General features: G+C 45.6%; 1 protein-coding gene across 1 annotated transcript in view; it reads right to left on the reverse strand.

Moving 5' to 3' along the window:
• Window positions 1–4,548: 4,548 nt before the first annotated feature.
• LOC139391988 (sorting nexin-13-like) overlaps window positions 4,549–18,518 on the reverse strand; it is a 51,636-nt gene continuing 37,666 nt past the window's right edge. The window contains exons 16-26 of the mRNA XM_071139601.1: window positions 18,447–18,484; window positions 18,096–18,165; window positions 16,947–17,095; window positions 16,286–16,393; window positions 16,090–16,200; window positions 15,112–15,273; window positions 8,332–8,403; window positions 8,040–8,185; window positions 7,892–7,960; window positions 7,687–7,799; window positions 4,549–7,573 (exon numbers count right to left, since the gene is read on the reverse strand). Of these exons, the coding sequence (XP_070995702.1) occupies window positions 7,338–7,573; window positions 7,687–7,799; window positions 7,892–7,960; window positions 8,040–8,185; window positions 8,332–8,403; window positions 15,112–15,273; window positions 16,090–16,200; window positions 16,286–16,393; window positions 16,947–17,095; window positions 18,096–18,165; window positions 18,447–18,484 (1,274 nt within the window). The 3' untranslated portion in view covers window positions 4,549–7,337. The remainder of the gene's footprint in view (window positions 7,574–7,686; window positions 7,800–7,891; window positions 7,961–8,039; window positions 8,186–8,331; window positions 8,404–15,111; window positions 15,274–16,089; window positions 16,201–16,285; window positions 16,394–16,946; window positions 17,096–18,095; window positions 18,166–18,446; window positions 18,485–18,518) is intronic.

Here is an 18,518-nt window from a genome sequence, read left to right on the forward strand (position 1 = left end):
ACTCAAGGACATTCAGAGACTTGTCCCGAAGCCACACCTACGTTGTCTTGGCTGTGTGCTTTAGGGTGGTTGTACTGTTGGAAGTTGAACCTTCGCCCCAATCTGAGGTCCTGAGCGCTCTGTAGCAGGTTATCAAGGATCTCTCTGTATTTTGCTCCGTTCATCTTTCCCTCGATCCTGACTAGTCTCCCAGTCCCTGCCGTTGAAAAACATCCCCATAACATGATGCTGCCACCACCATGCTTCACCGTAGGGATGGTGCCAGGTTTTCTCCAGACGTGATGCTTGGCATTCAGGCCAAAGAGTTCAATCTTGGTTTCATCAGAGCATAGAATCATATTTCTTATGGTCTGAGAGTCCTTTAGGTGCCTTTTGGCAAACTCCAAGCGGGGTGTCATGTCCTTTTTACTGAGGAGTGGCTTCCGCTGGCCATTCTACCATAAAGGCCTGATTGGTGGCATGCTGCAGAGATTGTTGTCCTTCTGGAAGGTTCTCCCATCTCCACAGAGGAACTCTGGAGCTCTGTCAGAGTGACCATCAGGTTCTTGGTAACCTCCCTGACCAAGGCCCTTCTCCCCTGATTGCTCAGTTTGGCTGGGCTGCCAGTTCTAGGAAGAATCTTGGTGGTTCCAAACATCTTCCATTGAAGAATGATGGAGGCCACTGGGTTCTTGGGGGCCTTCAATGCTGCAGAAATGTTTTGGTACCCTTCCCCAGATCTGTGCCTCGACACAATCCTGTCTCGGAGCTCTACGGACAATTTCTTTGTCCTCATGGCTTGGTTTTTGCTCTGACATGCACTGTCAACTGTGGGACCTTATATAGACAGGTGTGTGCCTTTCCAAATCATCAACATCAAGGATGACCATAGGAAACAGGATGCACCTGAGCTCAATGTCGAGTCTCATAGCAAAGGGACTGAATACTTAAGTAAATAAGGTATGTTTTTTAAAATTTGTAATAGATTTTCAAAAAAATCTACAAACCTGTTTTTACTTTGTCATTACGGGGTGTTGCGTGTAGATTTTATATTTATTTTAGAATAAGGCTGTAATATAACAAAATGTGGAAAAAGTCAAGGGGTCTGAATACTTTCCGAAGGCACTGTATATACTACATATATTTCCGTAATTTATTTTAAAATGTAAAAAAAGCCCCCTGCATTCATCCAGCCCTGAACTTACCTGGCCCCCGAATCTTCATAAAAACCATGTTTCTTGGTTCGCTGGTGGCTCTCACTTGTCTCTTACCTGCACATCTAGCTAGTTGGCTCCCGAGGGTTAAAGCCCGGTATAGTTCCGTTTGCACCAGCCACTCTCCTTCCAAGGACCGACTGGCACAAAAACATAACAGCCCTTCCACATCTAGGTTGCTCCCTTCATACAGTGCCTTGCGAAAGTATTCGGCCCCCTTGAACTTTGCGACCTTTTGCCACATTTCAGGCTTCAAACATAAAGATATAAAACTGTATTTTTTTGTGAAGAATCAACAACAAGTGTGACACAATCATGAAGTGGAACGACATTTATTGGATATTTCAAACTTTTTTAACAAATCCAAAACTGAAAAATTGGGCGTGCAAAATTATTCAGCCCCTTTACTTTCAGTGCAGCAAACTCTCTCCAGAAGTTCAGTGAGGATCTCTGAATGATCCAATGTTGACCTAAATGACTAATGATGATAAATACAATCCACCTGTGTGTAATCAAGTCTCCGTATAAATGCACCTGCACTGTGATAGTCTCAGAGGTCCGTTAAAAGAGCAGAGAGCATCATGAAGAACAAGGAACACACCAGGCAGGTCCGAGATACTGTTGTGAAGAAGTTTAAAGCCGGATTTGGATACAAAAAGATTTCCCAAGCTTTAAACATCCCAAGGAGCACTGTGCAAGCGATAATATTGAAATGGAAGGAGTATCAGACCACTGCAAATCTACCAAGACCTGGCCGTCCCTCTAAACTTTCAGCTCATACAAGGAGAAGACTGATCAGAGATGCAGCCAAGAGGCCCATGATCACTCTGGATGAACTGCAGAGATCTACAGCTGAGGTGGGAGACTCTGTCCATAGGACAACAATCAGTTGTATATTGCACAAATCTGGCCTTTATGGAAGAGTGGCAAGAAGAAAGCCATTTCTTAAAGATATCCATAAAAAGTGTTGGTTAAAGTTTGCCACAAGCCACCTGGGAGACACACCAAACGTGGAAGAAGGTGCTCTGGTCAGATGAAACCAAAATTGAACTTTTTGGCAACAATGCAAAACGTTATGTTTGGCGTAAAAGCAACACAGCTCATCACCCTGAACACACCATACCCACCGTCAAACATGGTAGTGGCAGCATCATGGTTTGGGCCTGCTTTTCTTCAGCAGGGACAGGGAAGATGGTTAAAATTGATGGGAAGATGGATGGAGCCAAATACAGGACCATTCTGGAAGAAAACCTGATGGAGTCTGCAAAAGACCTGAGACTGGGACAGAGATTTGTCTTCCAACAAGACAATGATCCAAAACATAAAGCAAAATCTACAATGGAATGGTTCAAAAATAAACATATCCAGGTGTTAGAATGGCCAAGTCAAAGTCCAGACCTGAATCCAATCGAGAATCTGTGGAAAGAACTGAAAACTGCTGTTCACAACCTCACTGAGCTCGAGCTGTTTTGCAAGGAGGAATGGGAAAAAATGTCAGTCTCTCGATGTGCAAAACTGATAGAGACATACCCCAAGCGACTTACAGCTTAATCGCAGCAAAAGGTGGCGCTACAAAGTATTAACTTAAGGGGGCTGAATAATTTTGTACGCCCAATTTTTCAGTTTTTGATTTGTTAAAAAAGTTTGAAATATCCAATAAATGTTGTTCCACTTCATGATTGTGTCCCACTTGTTGTTGATTCTTCACAAAAAAATACAGTTTTATATCTTTATGTTTGAAGCCTGAAATGTGGCAAAAGGTCGCAAAGTTCAAGGGGGCCGAATACTTTCGCAAGGCACTGTACAAACTGACACGGCCACATTTCTGACATCGAAAACACTGCAGAACAGCTGGCTCTAATGCTCTAACCAGGTGCTAGGTGCTGACGGTGCTATGTTGGCGTGGCAGAGTGAATGGCTAGGCTGGTGCAGGAGTGTGAATGGCTAGGCTGGTATAAGGGGCTGGCGTGGCAGAGTGAATGGCTAGGCTGGCGTGGGAGTGTTAATGGCTGGTATTAGGAGTTGGAGTGGGAGTGTTAATGGCTAGGCTGTTGTGGGAGTGTTAATGGCTAGGCTGTTATTAGGAGGTGTTGTGGGAGTGTTAATGGCTAGGCTGGTATTAGGAGGTGTTGTGGGAGTGTTAATGGCTAGGCTGGTATTAGGAGGTGTTGTGGGAGTGTTAATGGCTAGGCTGGTATTAAGAGTTGATGTGGGAGTGTTAATGGCTAGGTTGGTATTAGGAGTTGGTGTGGGAGTGTTAATGGCTAGACTGGTATTAGGAGTTGGTGTGGGATTGTGAATGGCTAGGCTGGTATTAGGAGTTGGTGTGGGAGTGTTAATGGCTAGGCTGGTATTAGGAGTTGGTGTGGGAGTGTTAATGGATAGGCTGGTATTAGGAGTTGGTGTGGGAGTGTTAATGGCTATGCTGGCGTGGGAGTGTTAATGGCTAGGCTGGTATTAGGAGGTGTTGTGGGAGTGTTAATGGCTAGGCTGGTATTAAGAGTTGATGTGGGAGTGTTAATGGCTAGGTTGGTATTAGGAGTTGGTGTGGGAGTGTTAATGGCTAGACTGGTATTAGGAGTTGGTGTGGGATTGTGAATGGCTAGGCTGGTATTAGGAGTTGGTGTGGGAGTGTTAATGGCTAGGCTGGTATTAGGAGTTGGTGTGGGAGTGTTAATGGATAGGCTGGTATTAGGAGTTGGTGTGGGAGTGTTAATGGCTATGCTGGCGTGGGAGTGTTAATGGCTAGGCTGGTATTAGGAGGTGGTGTGGGAGTGTTAATGGCTAGGCTGGCATGGGAGTGTTAATGACTAGGCTGGTATTAGGAGTTGGTGTGGGAGTGTTAATGGCTAGGCTGTTGTGGGAGTGTTAATGGCTAGGCTGTTGTGGAAGTGTTAATGGCTAGGCTGGTATTAGGAGTTGGTGTGGGAATGTTAATGGCTAGGCTGGTATTAGGAGTTGATGTGGGAGTGTTAATGGCTAGGCTGGTATTAGGAGTTGGTGTGGGAGTGTTAATGGCTAGGCTGGTATTAAGAGTTGATGTGGGAGTGTTAATGGCTAGGCTGGTAATAGGAGTTGGTGTGGGAGTGTTAATGGCTAGGCTGGTATTAGGAGCTGGTGTGGGAGTGTTAATGGCTAGGCTGGTATTAGGAGTTGGTGTGGGAGGGTTAATGGCTAGGCTGTTGTGGGAGTGTTAATGGCTAGGCTGGTATTAGGTGTTGTGGGAGTGTTAATGGCTAGGCTGGTATTAAGAGCATGTGTTTTTCCATGCCAATAAAGCCCTTCAATTGAAATTGAAAAGAGAGACTGGAGAAACAAAGAGAGATTGCTGAAGAACAACACGCACCACACAGTGGTCAGTTACCATTTTATTATTAGTGTTATACTGATCTGAGTTCAGCGTTTCCAAAGGAATAGTTTGATAAGCATGATGCACAAAAAAGACCCCAGAACAGGAGTTTCCAACTGTGCTCCTGGAGAGCTACCCATCCTGAGCAGGATTCTGCTCTAACACACCTGGTCCTGCTAAACAGCTGCTGCTCCTCCTCCTCAACACCTTGATTGGTTAAATTGGGTGTGTTAGAATAGAGCAGGGTTGGAGAAAAAGTTCTCCAGGAGGAGGGTTGACCACCCCAGCTTCTAGAACCTACCCCTGGCTCCAGAGTCTTGAGAGTTCTCTGGCTCCAGAGTCTTGAGAGTTCTCTGGCTCCAGAGTCTTGAGAGTTCTCTGGCTCCAGAGTCTTGAGAGTTCTCTGGCTCCAGAGTCTTGAGAGTTCTCTGGCTCCAGAGTCTTGAGAGTTCTCTGGCTCCAGAGTCTTGAGAGTTCTCTGGCTCCAGAGTCTTGAGAGTTCTCTGGCTCCAGAGTCTTGAGAGTTCTCTGGCTCCAGAGTCTTGAGAGTTCTCTGGCTCCAGAGTCTTGAGAGTTCTCTGGCTCCAGAGTCTTTTCTCTGGCTCCAGAGTTCTCTGGCTCCAGAGTCTTTAGAGTTCTCTGGCTCCAGAGTCTTGAGAGTTCTCTGGCTCCAGAGTCTTGAGAGTTCTCTGGCTCCAGAGTCTTTAGAGTTCTCTTCAGTCTAAAATGACCATGACATTCTTTTTGATCCTCATCTTTTGTTAATGAACAATATGAAAATAGAGTTGACGGAACATTTAGGCACACTATAGACACGTACTGTACACAGATATGCACATGGTTCATTATCATAGATACTAGGAGATCCCGGCTTTTCATAGCAACGCTTCATTCAAATGTACATGATGCTTGCAGTGTTGTCTCATATTGTGTTCCTCTGTTAGATTCTGTGCCCCGTTCATTTAATGATTAATACAACGCAGGAAAATGTTGACGTGGGGTAAACCCTGTGGACATCAATAGCCGAGACATCCTGAATGGAGGCTTTAAAGATGAAGTCCTGTGGGGTTCCCCTTGTCACCTCCCCTGTCCGCGGACAAATATCCACTTCCTTTTAAAAAAGTCACACAGCTCAGAATTCATGTCCTCACACTGCCAATCACGGTCTAGAGCTGTTCAGTGCCAGCCAATCACAGCAGAGGGACAGTTCCATCCAATGGCAGCAGTGGAATGGAGCTCTGTTCGGCGAATGAAATAACTCCGGTACTAAGCGTTATTTAGCAGTGATTCTACAGAAACATGGCTTTCCTGCGATTTGATTGGACAGATGACCCAAAGTCTCTCCTGTCATTGGTTCTTACAACAGTGAATCATTTCTGTTCACTCTCCAATCAACAGGTTCATATGCATAATAAGCCCTTCCACCATATCTCTAGACCAATGAACTATAGCTTTCTATCCAGAGGCTTTAGCTCGACTGGCTAGATCACTCTTGCTGACACATCGGCATGGAAACCACATTCATCAGGAGTAAAATAATAATTAAAAAAGACGTATAAAACGAGTCTGCAATTAAATGTTGATTGTTTTTTTTTACAACGGAATGTAGTGTTAGAATTTCTTTGGGAAGGGGGGAAAATTCATTCACCTTTTCTACAATTTTTCCAAAACGGTATACTTTTCTATTTTTATACAATTATTCAAAAACTCAGGCGTCAAATAAAAATATTGCACAAAATGAAAATTTGTCTGAATGAAAGTGTGATATAGCAGGGATATCAGTGTGTTTTCTCTTTGTTACTTAGTGGTATGATACTACAGCATGGGCCCCACACTGGCACAGTGTCTGACTGGGGAGGGCTGCATCTTACGGCCACACACACACACACACACACACTCTCAAAACACACACACACACACTCTCTCAAAACACACACACACTCACAAAACACACACACTCTCAAAACGCACACGCCCAGTGAGTACATTCTACTCTACAGACAGCAACATTCACAGTCTGGCCTGTCATTTCATTCTGTCTCATTCCAAAATGTAGTGGATTACTATGAGACGGTGTCAGTTCAATAGAACGGGCCATTTCACATTTACCCAGGCCTCACCGGCAGGGGAGCTGTTCATATCCTGCTTTCCATTAACATGAAGCACAGTAGAGCTGTCCATCATCCCCGTAAACAAACAAACAAAAACAGTTAGAGCTGTGGTTGTCATGGCTACTGACAGGCGCATTAAAAAAAGGGGGAGTGGACTTTAGATCAAACTCAGCCTCCTCGTGTTCTAGAGGATTATGACGGGATGATGATGTCACATTGACAAACAAACGCCTTGCAGAACCAGATGTGGTTGACGCTTTCTGTCTCACAAACCATGGCATCCTCTCTGCCATATTCCCCCCTCCCCTATCAATCTATTTCTGTATACGTGGCCTGGTATCAGGAAGTGAGATCACCTGCTGGGCATATCAGAGCAGCTCTCATCAGAGCAGCTGTGCCAGTCTGACAACACATCTACAATAAAACAGTTAGCATAAAACAAATAAAACCCAAATCAGTTCGTCCACGCTACAGGAGTGTGTTTGTGAGGCACGTAGGGGAAGTGGAGAGCAGGGCAGAGTTAACAACTAGGATGGTCCCAACAATCCCTTCAACGAGGGCAGAACACACACACACACACACGTTAACCTCTTCTCAACAGCACACACCCTCCCCACAACTCTCCTCCCTCTTTTCTCTTACACCGGGTGTCACCCGGTAACCCTGCCCACTTCAAGTCTCCTGTCACCTCTTCGGGAAGGTGCTCTTGACTTTCTGTGTGTATCTGGCTGTGCGCGGCGAGCGAGAGTGGAGTTTGACAAACAGCTCAGGGAACTTGTAGTGAGGGAACATGGTCTCCAGGAAGCCTTCTAGGAGCACGTAGACCAGCCGACGATTCATTGGTCCGTGTTGGAACATGTCAAACACACGCAGGATTCCCTTACGAGTCGTATCCGCCCCGATGATGTGCTTCAACTCATCTGGAAGAGGGGGACAAATGGCTGATTAATAGTGAACAAGTTCGTTCAGTCTGTGTGTGTGTGTTCGTGTGTGTGTTCGTGTGTGTGTGTGTGTGTGTTCGTGTGTTAGTTACCTGGCATGATTCCCAATAGGTTGGTCTTGGCCGCGACCCTCGTCCTCATGCGGATGTTCTTGTCCCTGCGTGGTGGAGACTCGGCCAGGATTCCGTTGGGCCAGTACGAATCCCTGCACAGTTGCGGGACCACAGAGTTACTGATGGGCTTTCTAACCAATCACACACAGCGATCTGATGGTGTGTGAGTGTGTGTGTCTGTCACCTGAACTTCTTGACGTAGTCGGCCACCTGTTCTGGAGCTGTCATGAAGTCCACATGATCCACGATCTTCCTGCAGAGACCAGAGGCAGACAGTCAGATCTCCGTATGTGGCGCTGATGATTGAGTGTGTGTGTGTGTGCATGTGGTACCTGTTGATAGTGTCTCCGTATGTGGCTCTGATGAGTTGCTGCAGAAGGTTCTTGATGTTCCTGCGGAGCCACTGGTTCCTCTCCTTCAGGTCAAACACCTCATCCATCAACAGCAGCATCACACGCAGGGGGATGTTATCATCTACCTGGAACACACACACACACACACACGATGCCAAAGTGACCGTTACACCACTATAATGCTTTCATTTATTAAGATGTTTCAGAGCAGAGGGCCCATAAGCTGGTGGGTCCCTGTGTGTGTGTGTGGGGGGGGGTGGGTTGTACTCACGTTGTCGTCCAGCTGGGCCGAGACTCGGCAGTGCTCTGGGTCAAAGTCAGACTTGGGGAGCATTGGAGGCACCTGGACACCAGATATTACAGAGTTCAATTATGGTCAGAGTATTGTTGGAGTGTTACAGAGTATTGTCAACTAGGCTTCTCCCAGCCAACATGGGATTAGGGATGTTGCGGTGACCGTATTACCGCCACACCGGTGGTCACGAGTCATGACGGCAGTCAAATGCCACGTGGCCGTTTAGTCACGGTAACTAGGCTTCTCCAAACTCTGATGCTGCTGATGGTCATTAGTAGCCTACCAAACTTGCTAACTACCTGGTACTCAGCACTCCATTGTCCCTCTAATCACTGACATCAATGCAAATGTAATTTTTTTTAAAATTCATCAAACACTTCATGAGAACCCATGAGCTCATGTTGCACAACATTTCTATAGGCTATGCTATTGTGTGAGAAAACAGAGTGATGTCCTCTATTAAAAAGAGGAGGATCCCATCAGCTTTCTATAGGCTAGGCCTACTATATTTATTTCTCAACTTTCCTAATGTTAAGCACATTGCTTCTCTTTACAACAGGAGTATAGCCTACCTGACTGGCATGAAAATGAACCACGGGAAAAGGGTTCTTCATTCGCTATTTAAGTGCATAGATGACATGTATTTTTTTCCTGCTGTCCCTGTTTTGAGACAGGTGCATGATAATGGTCCATTCTGAATCAAAACAAATGTCACACATATATATTATTTAGTATATGTAAAGACAATATTTAATCAAGAATAGTGTGATGGGTGACAATATCAGTCCATCGCTGGCGAGTGGCGCGTTGCCCATCTGTAGGGAATGACGCGTTATCTGTCGCCAAGGGATGACGCGTTATCTGTCGCCAAGGGATGACGCGTTATCTGTCGCCAAGGGATGACGCGTGGTCGCCAACGGATGACGCTGCCAACGGATGGCGCGTTATCGCCAACGGATGGCGCGTTATCGCCAACGGATGGCGCGTTATCGCCAACGGATGGCGCGTTATCGCCAACGGATGACGCGTTATCGCCAACGGATGACGCGTTATCGCCAACGGATGACGCGTTATCGCCAACGGATGACGCGTTATCGCCAACGGATGGCGCGTTATCGCCAACGGATGATGCGTTATCAACAACGAATGACGCCCAGCTCAAGGCAAGAAACAATGCTTTTTTTCTCTTGACTTTTTCAGATCATAGTGCCACACCTCATGTAGGCTAGTCTATAGGCCTATATGTTTTAATAAGGTTAGTATCACACCTCATGTAGGCTAGTCTATAGGCCTATATGTTTTAATAAGGTTAGTATCACACCTCATGTAGGCTAGTCTATAGGCCTATATGTTTTAATAAGGTTAGTATCACACCTCATGTAGGCTAGTCTATAGGCCTATATGTTTTAATAAGGTTAGTATCACACCTCATGTAGGCTAGTCTATAGGCCTATATGTTTTAATAAGGTTAGCATTATTATGGTATCTATCGCATCCCACAACTGTTTGGAATATTTATTTCACACACAGAAGGACAAGTTGACCAATAGAATAGGTCAACTTTTGTACTATAGGGCTGCCGAGTGGCGCAACGGTCTAAGGCACTGCATCTCAGGGCTAGAGGCGTCACTACAGACACAGCCTGGATTTGAACCAGGGTCTCACAACCGTAGGGCGTGATACCCTGGGCGACGTACAATTTGGCCGAGCCTCGTCCGGGTTTGACCGTTGTAGGCCGTCATTGTAAATAAGAATTTGTTATCAACTGACTTGCCGAGTTAAATAAAGGTTCAATAATATAAATACAATACAAAGCACATGCCTTCATGCAACTTTTTTCAAATCATCATTAATTGCATCACGCAGCCTTAGAATGTATAACAAGTCTTAAACATGAAGCCCAACATTTGTCTCACAACTAAAATAACGTAAATAACTCTAAATGAAGCATACAGGAGTACCTGTTTCTTTGATAACCACTCAACACAGGTGCGCACTCCCTTGGAAATCATTTGGAGAAAATATGCTTTATTTTATTCATTTTTGCTAAATTGTATTTTCATACTATAGAATAATATAAAATACTGCCACGGAATTCTAAGCAAATCTTGTCTGTTAAATTAACTAGTGTCGCCCACAGCCAGATCAGGACCTAACATAAGGACAAGGAGTATGCTATTCTGTTCTTCTGAAATAGACTACATTTTCTTCATATCATGTTTCTTTAGACCTGTCTAAAATCAATAATGGATTTATTGTGAAGGTGTAGGCTGATTTACATGGATTCATTAAGACTAAAAAGGTCTGAATCAGTGGCTTGTAGGCTGTTTTACATGGATTTATTTATACACATGGAAGACACTGATGCTCAATGTGTTTATGTTAATTAAAAAGGTAAATTACCATGAGACCAGCAGTTATTTGCTTGACAATCACTGACATAATGTAATGACCGCCACAGTCCTAGCTGGAGAGTCAGAGAGTATAGTCAGACTGTGTTGAGAGTCAGAGAGTATAGTCTGACTGTGTTGAGAGTCAGAGAGTATAGTCAGACTGTGTTGACCGCCACAGTCCTAGCTGGAGAGTCAGAGACTATAGTCAGACTGTGTTGAGAGTCAGAGAGTATAGTCAGACTGAAATGTTGATGAAATGTTTGATTCTGTCCCAATCTTTCAGATATCCCATGTAGGTCTGTCGCGGTCAGGAAATTTGGTCAACCGGTGATTGTCAAGCAAATAACTGTCGGTCTCCCGGTAATTGACTGTTTATTAACATAAAGAGGATCCACACATGTAGTCAGCGTGCCTATGAAACATGTACATTTTAAAGTCTAAAGTGTAATAAAATCTATTTAATTGCCTGTACACCATCACAATAAATCCATTACTTATTTTAGGTAGGTCTTTCCTATGAAGCATTATAATATGAAGTGGCATTATTTTATAGTAAGAATATAAATTGAACTTCGCTGAATGAAATTGAAAGGATATTTTCCCGAGCTAGTGTGCGCACATGGAGAGGTTATTCTGTGTTTAAAAAAAGTGATAATTTGAAACAGGTTATATGCTTGATTTTGAGTTATTTGGCAACTTTAGTTGTGAATAATACAAACCTTAGAATGTCTTATGAAATCAAAACATATATGGGGGCTGCATGATCCCACTATATTGATGATATTGATATATGGGCTGCACGATATTGATGATATTGATATATGGGCTGCACGATATTGATGATATTGATATATGGGCTGCATGATCCCACGATATTGATGATATTGATATATGGGCTGCACGATATTGATGATATTGATATATGGGCTGCATGATCCCACTATATTGATGATATTGATATATGGGCTGCACGATATTGATGATATTGATATATGGGCTGCACGATATTGATGATATTGATGATATTGATATATGGGCTGCATGATATTGATGATATTGATATATGGGCTGCACGATATTGATGATATTGATGATATTGATATATGGGCTGCATGATATTGATGATATTGATATATGGGCTGCATGATATTGATGATATTGATATATGGGCTGCATGATATTGATGTAAAGAACAAAGGCATACACCATTTCTTGTCACAGTGTAAAATTAGAAAATGTGTGAAATTAGATTTGTTTTAAAAATGGCCAATTATCAGCCGGGCAGGCTAACCACCACCATCACCATTATATAATGATTAAGCTTTTAAGAGTGATTTTGTTAATGGTGATTTATTAACCATTTTTGGTTTCTGGTGATATCAGCATTGTGACAAATAGTGCCTGTAGGCTACTTAGGCTTTCATATAGGACTTTTTGTATTCTCTCTTTTTGTAGTTTAAAAAGGGGGGTTTCGGTTATAAAGTTAAATGTTTAAAAAAATACATGTAAAGCAAACACAAAAAAATTATTCAAATAAGAGACATTTCTAATTATGTAAATAAAATAAATTGAGCACAAAGGAAAATAATAAAACTATCCGCTGCCTATAACGTCTACTGTTTCAGTCCACTATCATGGGCTATAGCACTCGCCACAGTTACGCTATGAGATTCAAAAACACCAGCATGTTGACTTTTGTTGGGCTTCAGCGAAGACCGGAGAGAGGTAACCATGTTCCCTGGCGTGCTGAACACCCTCTCTTACGCAGGGCTGCTAGCGCAAATGCACATCTACCATGTTCCCTGGCGTGCTGAACACCCTCTCTTACGCAGGGCTGCTAGCGCAAATGCACATCTACCATGTTCCCTGGCGTGCTGAACACCCTCTCTTACGCAGGGCTGCTAGCGCAAATGCACATCTACCATGTTCCCTGGCGTGCTGAACACCCTCTCTTACGCAGGGCTGCTAGCGCAAATGCACATCTACCATGTTCCCTGGCGTGCTGAACACCCTCTCTTACGCAGGGCTGCTAGCGCAAATGCACATCTACCATGTTCCCTGGCGTGCTGAACACCCTCTCTTACGCAGGCCTGCTAGCGCAAATGCACATCTACCATGTTCCCTGGCGTGCTGAACACCCTCTCTTACGCAGGGCTGCTAGCGCAAATGCACATCTACCATGTTCCCTGGCGTGCTAAACACCCTCTCTTACGCAGGGCTGCTAGCGCAAATGCACATCTACCATGTTCCCTGGCGTGCTGAACACCCTCTCTTACGCAGGGCTGCTAGCGCTAATGCACATCTACCATGTTCCCTGGCGTGCTGAACACCCTCTCTTACGCAGGGCTGCTAGCGCAAATGCACATCTACCATGTTCCCTGGCGTGCTGAACACCCTCTCTTACGCAGGGCTGCTAGCGCAAATGCACATCTACCATGTTCCCTGGCGTGCTGAACACCCTCTCTTACGCAGGGCTGCTAGCGCAAATGCACATCTACCATGTTCCCTGGCGTGCTGAACACCCTCTCTTACGCAGGCCTGCTAGCGCAAATGCACATCTACCATGTTCCCTGGCGTGCTGAACACCCTCTCTTACGCAGGCCTGCTAGCGCAAATGCACATCTACCATGTTCCCTGGCGTGCTGAACACCCTCTCTTACGCAGGGCTGCTAGCGCAAATGCACATCTACCAGGGCTGCTAGCGCAAATGCACATCTACCATGTTCCCTGGCGTGCTGAACACCCTCTCTTACGCAGGGCTGCTAGCGCAAATGCACATCTACCATGTTCCCTGGCGTGCTGAACACCCTCTCTTACGCAGGCCTGCTAGCGCAAATGCACATCTACCATGTTCCCTGGCGTGCTGAACACCCTCTCTTACGCAGGCCTGCTAGCGCAAATGCACATCTACCATGTTCCCTGGCGTGCTGAACACCCTCTCTTACGCAGGGCTGCTAGCGCAAATGCACATCTACCATGTTCCCTGGCGTGCTGAACACCCTCTCTTACGCAGGGCTGCTAGCGCAAATGCACATCTACCATGTTCCCTGGCGTGCTGAACACCCTCTCTTACGCAGGGCTGCTAGCGCAAATGCACATCTACCATGTTCCCTGGCGTGCTGAACACCCTCTCTTACGCAGGCCTGCTAGCGCAAATGCACATCTACCATGTTCCCTGGCGTGCTGAACACCCTCTCTTACGCAGGGCTGCTAGCGCAAATGCACATCTACCATGTTCCCTGGCGTGCTGAACACCCTCTCTTACGCAGGGCTGCTAGCGCAAATGCACATCTACTTTTTAGCAAGCGGAGCCAATAAAGGAAAACGAGAGGTGCGGCCGGTAGCCTAGTGGTTAGAGTGTAGGGACGGCAGGTAGCCTAGTGGTTAGAGTGTAGGGACGGCAGGTACCCTAGTGGTTAGAGTGTAGGGACGGCAGGTAGCCTAGGGTTAAATAAAAAAATCCCTCCACCATGACAAGGGGTCAACAGATGTGTCCAGTTCCTTCTCTTTCATATAAATGGGTCATCTAGGTGTCATCAAAGACTCTCAACTTTAGTTGTTCTACAAACGTTGGGCTATAAGTTTTGATTTTTAATACATTTTAAGGCTGCATGATGCGACTCTAAATGATGATTTGAAAAAAGTTGCTTGAAAGGCATGAGCTCTGCTTTGCTTTTTTTTGTACAGGCTGTAAATACTTCATCAGTCTCTCATTCACAATTTGACAAGCGTTCCCTTTGTGGCCGTAATGCACCCTAAAAGAAAAAATCCACGCCTGTTGTACCCTTCTCACTGAGTGCTACGTGCTCTCTATCACGTGATCAGGTCTTTCTCACAGGCTACAAGTGAAGACGGACAACGGGGACGCAACTGCACGTGTCCTTATCCAATTCCGACAAGATGAGTAGGCCTAACGGACAGCAAAAGCCAAATATAGTAGGCTTAGGCCTATAGAAAGCTGATGGCATCCTCCTCTTTTTAATAAGAGGCCATCACGGTTTTCTCACGCAATTGCATAGCCTATAGAAATGTTGCGCAACACGAGCTCATGGCTCTCATGAAGTGTTTGATTAGATTTTCGAATACATTTGCATTGATGTCAGAGTGATTAGAGGGACAATAGAGTGCAGAGTACCAGCAAGTTTGGTAGGCTACTGATGACCATCAGCAGCATCAGAGTTTGGAGAAGCCTAATTACCGTGACTAAACGGTCACGTGGCATTTGACTGCCTTCATGACTCGTGACCGCCGGTGTGGCGGTAATACGGTCACCACAACATCCCTAATCCCATGTTGGCCGGGTTATGGTTGTACTAAGGTCAGACTGTGGTTGTACTAAAGTTGCAGTGATTAGGGTCCTTACCTTGAACACGGCCTGTTTTATGTCCTGTCCCAGTTTCTCAGACATGCGTCCCATGTTGTCAGCAGCCTTGTTCATCCCTCCAGCCAGACTGTCTGGCAGGCCCTTCACAGCGTTGGACACGTTACGCATCGAGCTACGCAGGGGGTTCACAAACGTATCCATCTGGGGAGACACACACACTAGAGAGGTGAGTTTGTGTAGTGAGATACCGTAGATAAGCAGCTGGACTATCTGCAGTTGGGCAAGGTGAGTGTGTGGGTGGGTCTGTCTCTCTATGTGGATGTGTGTGTCTGTGTGGGTCTCTGTGTGCGTGTGTGTGTCTCTCTTTGTGTGTGGGTCTGTCTCTCTGTGTGGGTCTCTGTGTGTGTCTGTGTCTCTGTGTGTGTGTGTGGATGGTGTGTCTGTGTGTGTGTGTCTGTCTGTCTCTGTGTGGGTGCGTGTCTCTGTGTGGGTCTCTGTGTGTGTCTGTGTCTCTGTGTGTGTCTGTGTGTAGGTCTGTGTGTATCTCTGTGTGTGTGTGGGTCTGTGTGGGTCTCTGTGTGTGTGTGGGTCTGTGTGTGTATGTGTGTGTCTGTGTGTGTGTGTGTGGGGGGGGGGTCTCTGTGTGTGTGGGTCTGTCTCTGTGTGTGTGGGTCTGTCTCTCTGTGTGTGTGGGTCTGTCTCTCTGTGTGTGTGGGTCTGTCTCTCTCTGTGTGTGGGTCTGTCTCTCTGTGTGTGGGTCTGTCTCTCTGTGTGTGTGGGTCTGTCTCTCTGTGTGTGTGTGTGTGTGTGTGTGTGTGTGTCTGTCTGTCTGTGTGGGTCTCTCTGTGTGTGTGTGTGTGTGTGTGTGTGTGTGTGTGTGTGTGTGTGTGTGTCTGTCTGTGTGGGTCTCTCTGTGTGTGTGGGTCTCTCTGTGTGTGGGTGTGTGTGTGTGTGTGTGTGTGTGTGTGTGTGTGTGTGTGTGTGTGTGTGTGTGTGTGTGTGTGTGTGTGTATGAACCTTGCGAGCGAAATCTCCCTTCCCCTTGCTGTACTGTTTATTCTCCAGGAAGTCGTAGACGTAGTGAACCAGAGTAGGACAGGCCTTCATCATCTCTGGATTCAGCAGCAGCTAACGCCCAGACAACAGAGGAATGGTTATAGCCAAGCAAACGGGTGTACCTAAGGCATGACACACTCCTTCGACACACTCTTACCTGTAGGTACGAGTTCAGGTCTTTTTTCCTCCTCTCCAGGAAGTCTCTGTCCATGTTGTTGAACGTCTTCTTCCCCGGCAGCTTCAGGATCGCCATCAAATTCTCAAACTGGAACACAACACACACAGGTTCCCGAAATGGAAGTACAACACACCCATAGAGGATGGAGGGAGGCCGCATTTAGACAAAAGTCTGTTTTAGCGTGGGGCAGCGCCATTGAGGATTTCACCATTTTGGAAGTAGTCAACTGGGTGGGACTTCCTATTGGTTAAGGAAGAATCACATAGTTACATCCAGGTCATCAGGAGGGATCAGCCAATGAGTTACACTTGTGAGCAAACATTCCATAACTGCAGGTGGCAGTATATCCCCAGCTTTGACTTCATACCGGTTCAGACTATATACCCTCCAGCACAGTAGGTGGCAGTAGTCATCTTTTCAGTTAACAAACTGCACTTATAGAAGCAGAAGAATAAATGCACTACTTTAAAATGGAGATCGCCCTCAATGGTGCAGGCCCATGCTGGCACAGAAGATGCCGTAGATATGGAAAGATGGCATGGCTATGTAAACACCTTAGTAGTCAGAAGCCCTTTTCTATAAGCACACACACACACCAACACACACACACACACACACACACACACACACTCATATTTACCTTCACCTGCTCCGTGATCCTCATGTGGAAATCGTGGAAGTCAGAGTAGCGTCGGTAGGTCTTCCAGGAGTCTTCGCTGCCGTCGTGGTTACGGCGCAATACAGTGATGGCGTAGAGGGCGTAGGTCTTGCCGTGGTCATTACACACCCCTGTAGACATGGTGAAGGTGATGGAATAGTGATTGTGTGAAAGGAAAAGTAACAGCAACATGAGATGGAGAGATAAGTGATACAAGCTGATGGTTAACGTGAGGAGATGAAGTCAGATGTGGAAGGGCAATGCAGAGTGGAGGAGGGGGCTAGTCAGGGGAGGTGTGGCCCTAAAAATAACAATGACCCGTCACATCGCTGTAAAATCTAAACAATTGCCTCCCCTGCCAAGCCCAGCCCAACCAATCAATCAATCAATCAATCAATCAATCAAATGTCAAAAGATGCTGGACATTTTATCATCCCTGATACTATTGAATATTGATAACAGAACTCACTGACTGTCCTCTTGTAGTGCAAGGGGACAAAGCCACCTCCAGGCTCCTTTACAGCGGCAAGGCATTTTGACGGGGGAACGGTTTTTAAGGCTACTACAGACACACACACATCTCTGAATGAAACCACATTAGTGGTCAGTAGTCACACACACATCTCTGAATGAAACCACATTAGTGGTCAGTAGTCACACACACATCTCTGAATGAAACCACATTAGTGGTCAGTAGTCACACACTCGTCTCTGAGTGAAACCACATTAGTGGTCAGTAGTCACACACACACACCTCTGAATGAAACCACATTAGTGGTCAGTAGTCACACACACACACCTCTGAATGAAACCACATTAGTGGTCAGTAGTCACACACACATCTCTGAGTGAAACCACATTAGTGGTCAGTAGTCACACACACACACCTCTGAATGAAACCACATTAGTGGTCAGTAGTCACACACATCTCTGAATGAAACCACATTAGTGGTCAGTAGTCACACATGCAATTGAGAGAACATGGATGGCTGGTTTACTTTCAGTAACACACTGGTTTACAATAAATCACACTACACCACAGACAATACACTGATCTGACTGGAGATTATATCACGTGTGTGTGTGTGTGTGTGTGTGTGTGTGTGTGTGTGTGTGCGTGCGTGTGTCCACCTGTATCAGAGATGAAGGCGTGTAGCTGTATATTGTCATCATGGCAGGAGTTCGACAGGTCATCCAGAGACTGTAAACAGAGGAGAGAGAAACAACCAATCAGAACCAGAGATACTGCCAATCTTTGGACTAACGGCCAATCAACAGCAGCGATACTGCCTGCTACTGTGACCTCTGCAGTAAAAGTCAACCATAAAAAATAAAAAAAAGAGTCTTAACTGGTGTTAAATGTTAACAACTCCACAGCAGGGTAGTTAACGTCAGCAGGGGTTCAGTAAAACCTGTTGTAACAGTACTATGACTGGCTGTAGTTAATGACAACTGGTGTCTCAGGGGCTGACGAGGATTTACCAGATTAATGCTTCCTGTTGGAGAACCGTTGAACGATTCTGAAGAGGAAGAGAAGAGCGAAAAAAAGAAAGG

The sequence above is a fragment of the Oncorhynchus clarkii genome, chromosome 32 (genome assembly GCF_045791955.1).
Source record: "Oncorhynchus clarkii lewisi isolate Uvic-CL-2024 chromosome 32, UVic_Ocla_1.0, whole genome shotgun sequence".
NCBI lineage: Eukaryota > Metazoa > Chordata > Actinopteri > Salmoniformes > Salmonidae > Oncorhynchus > Oncorhynchus clarkii.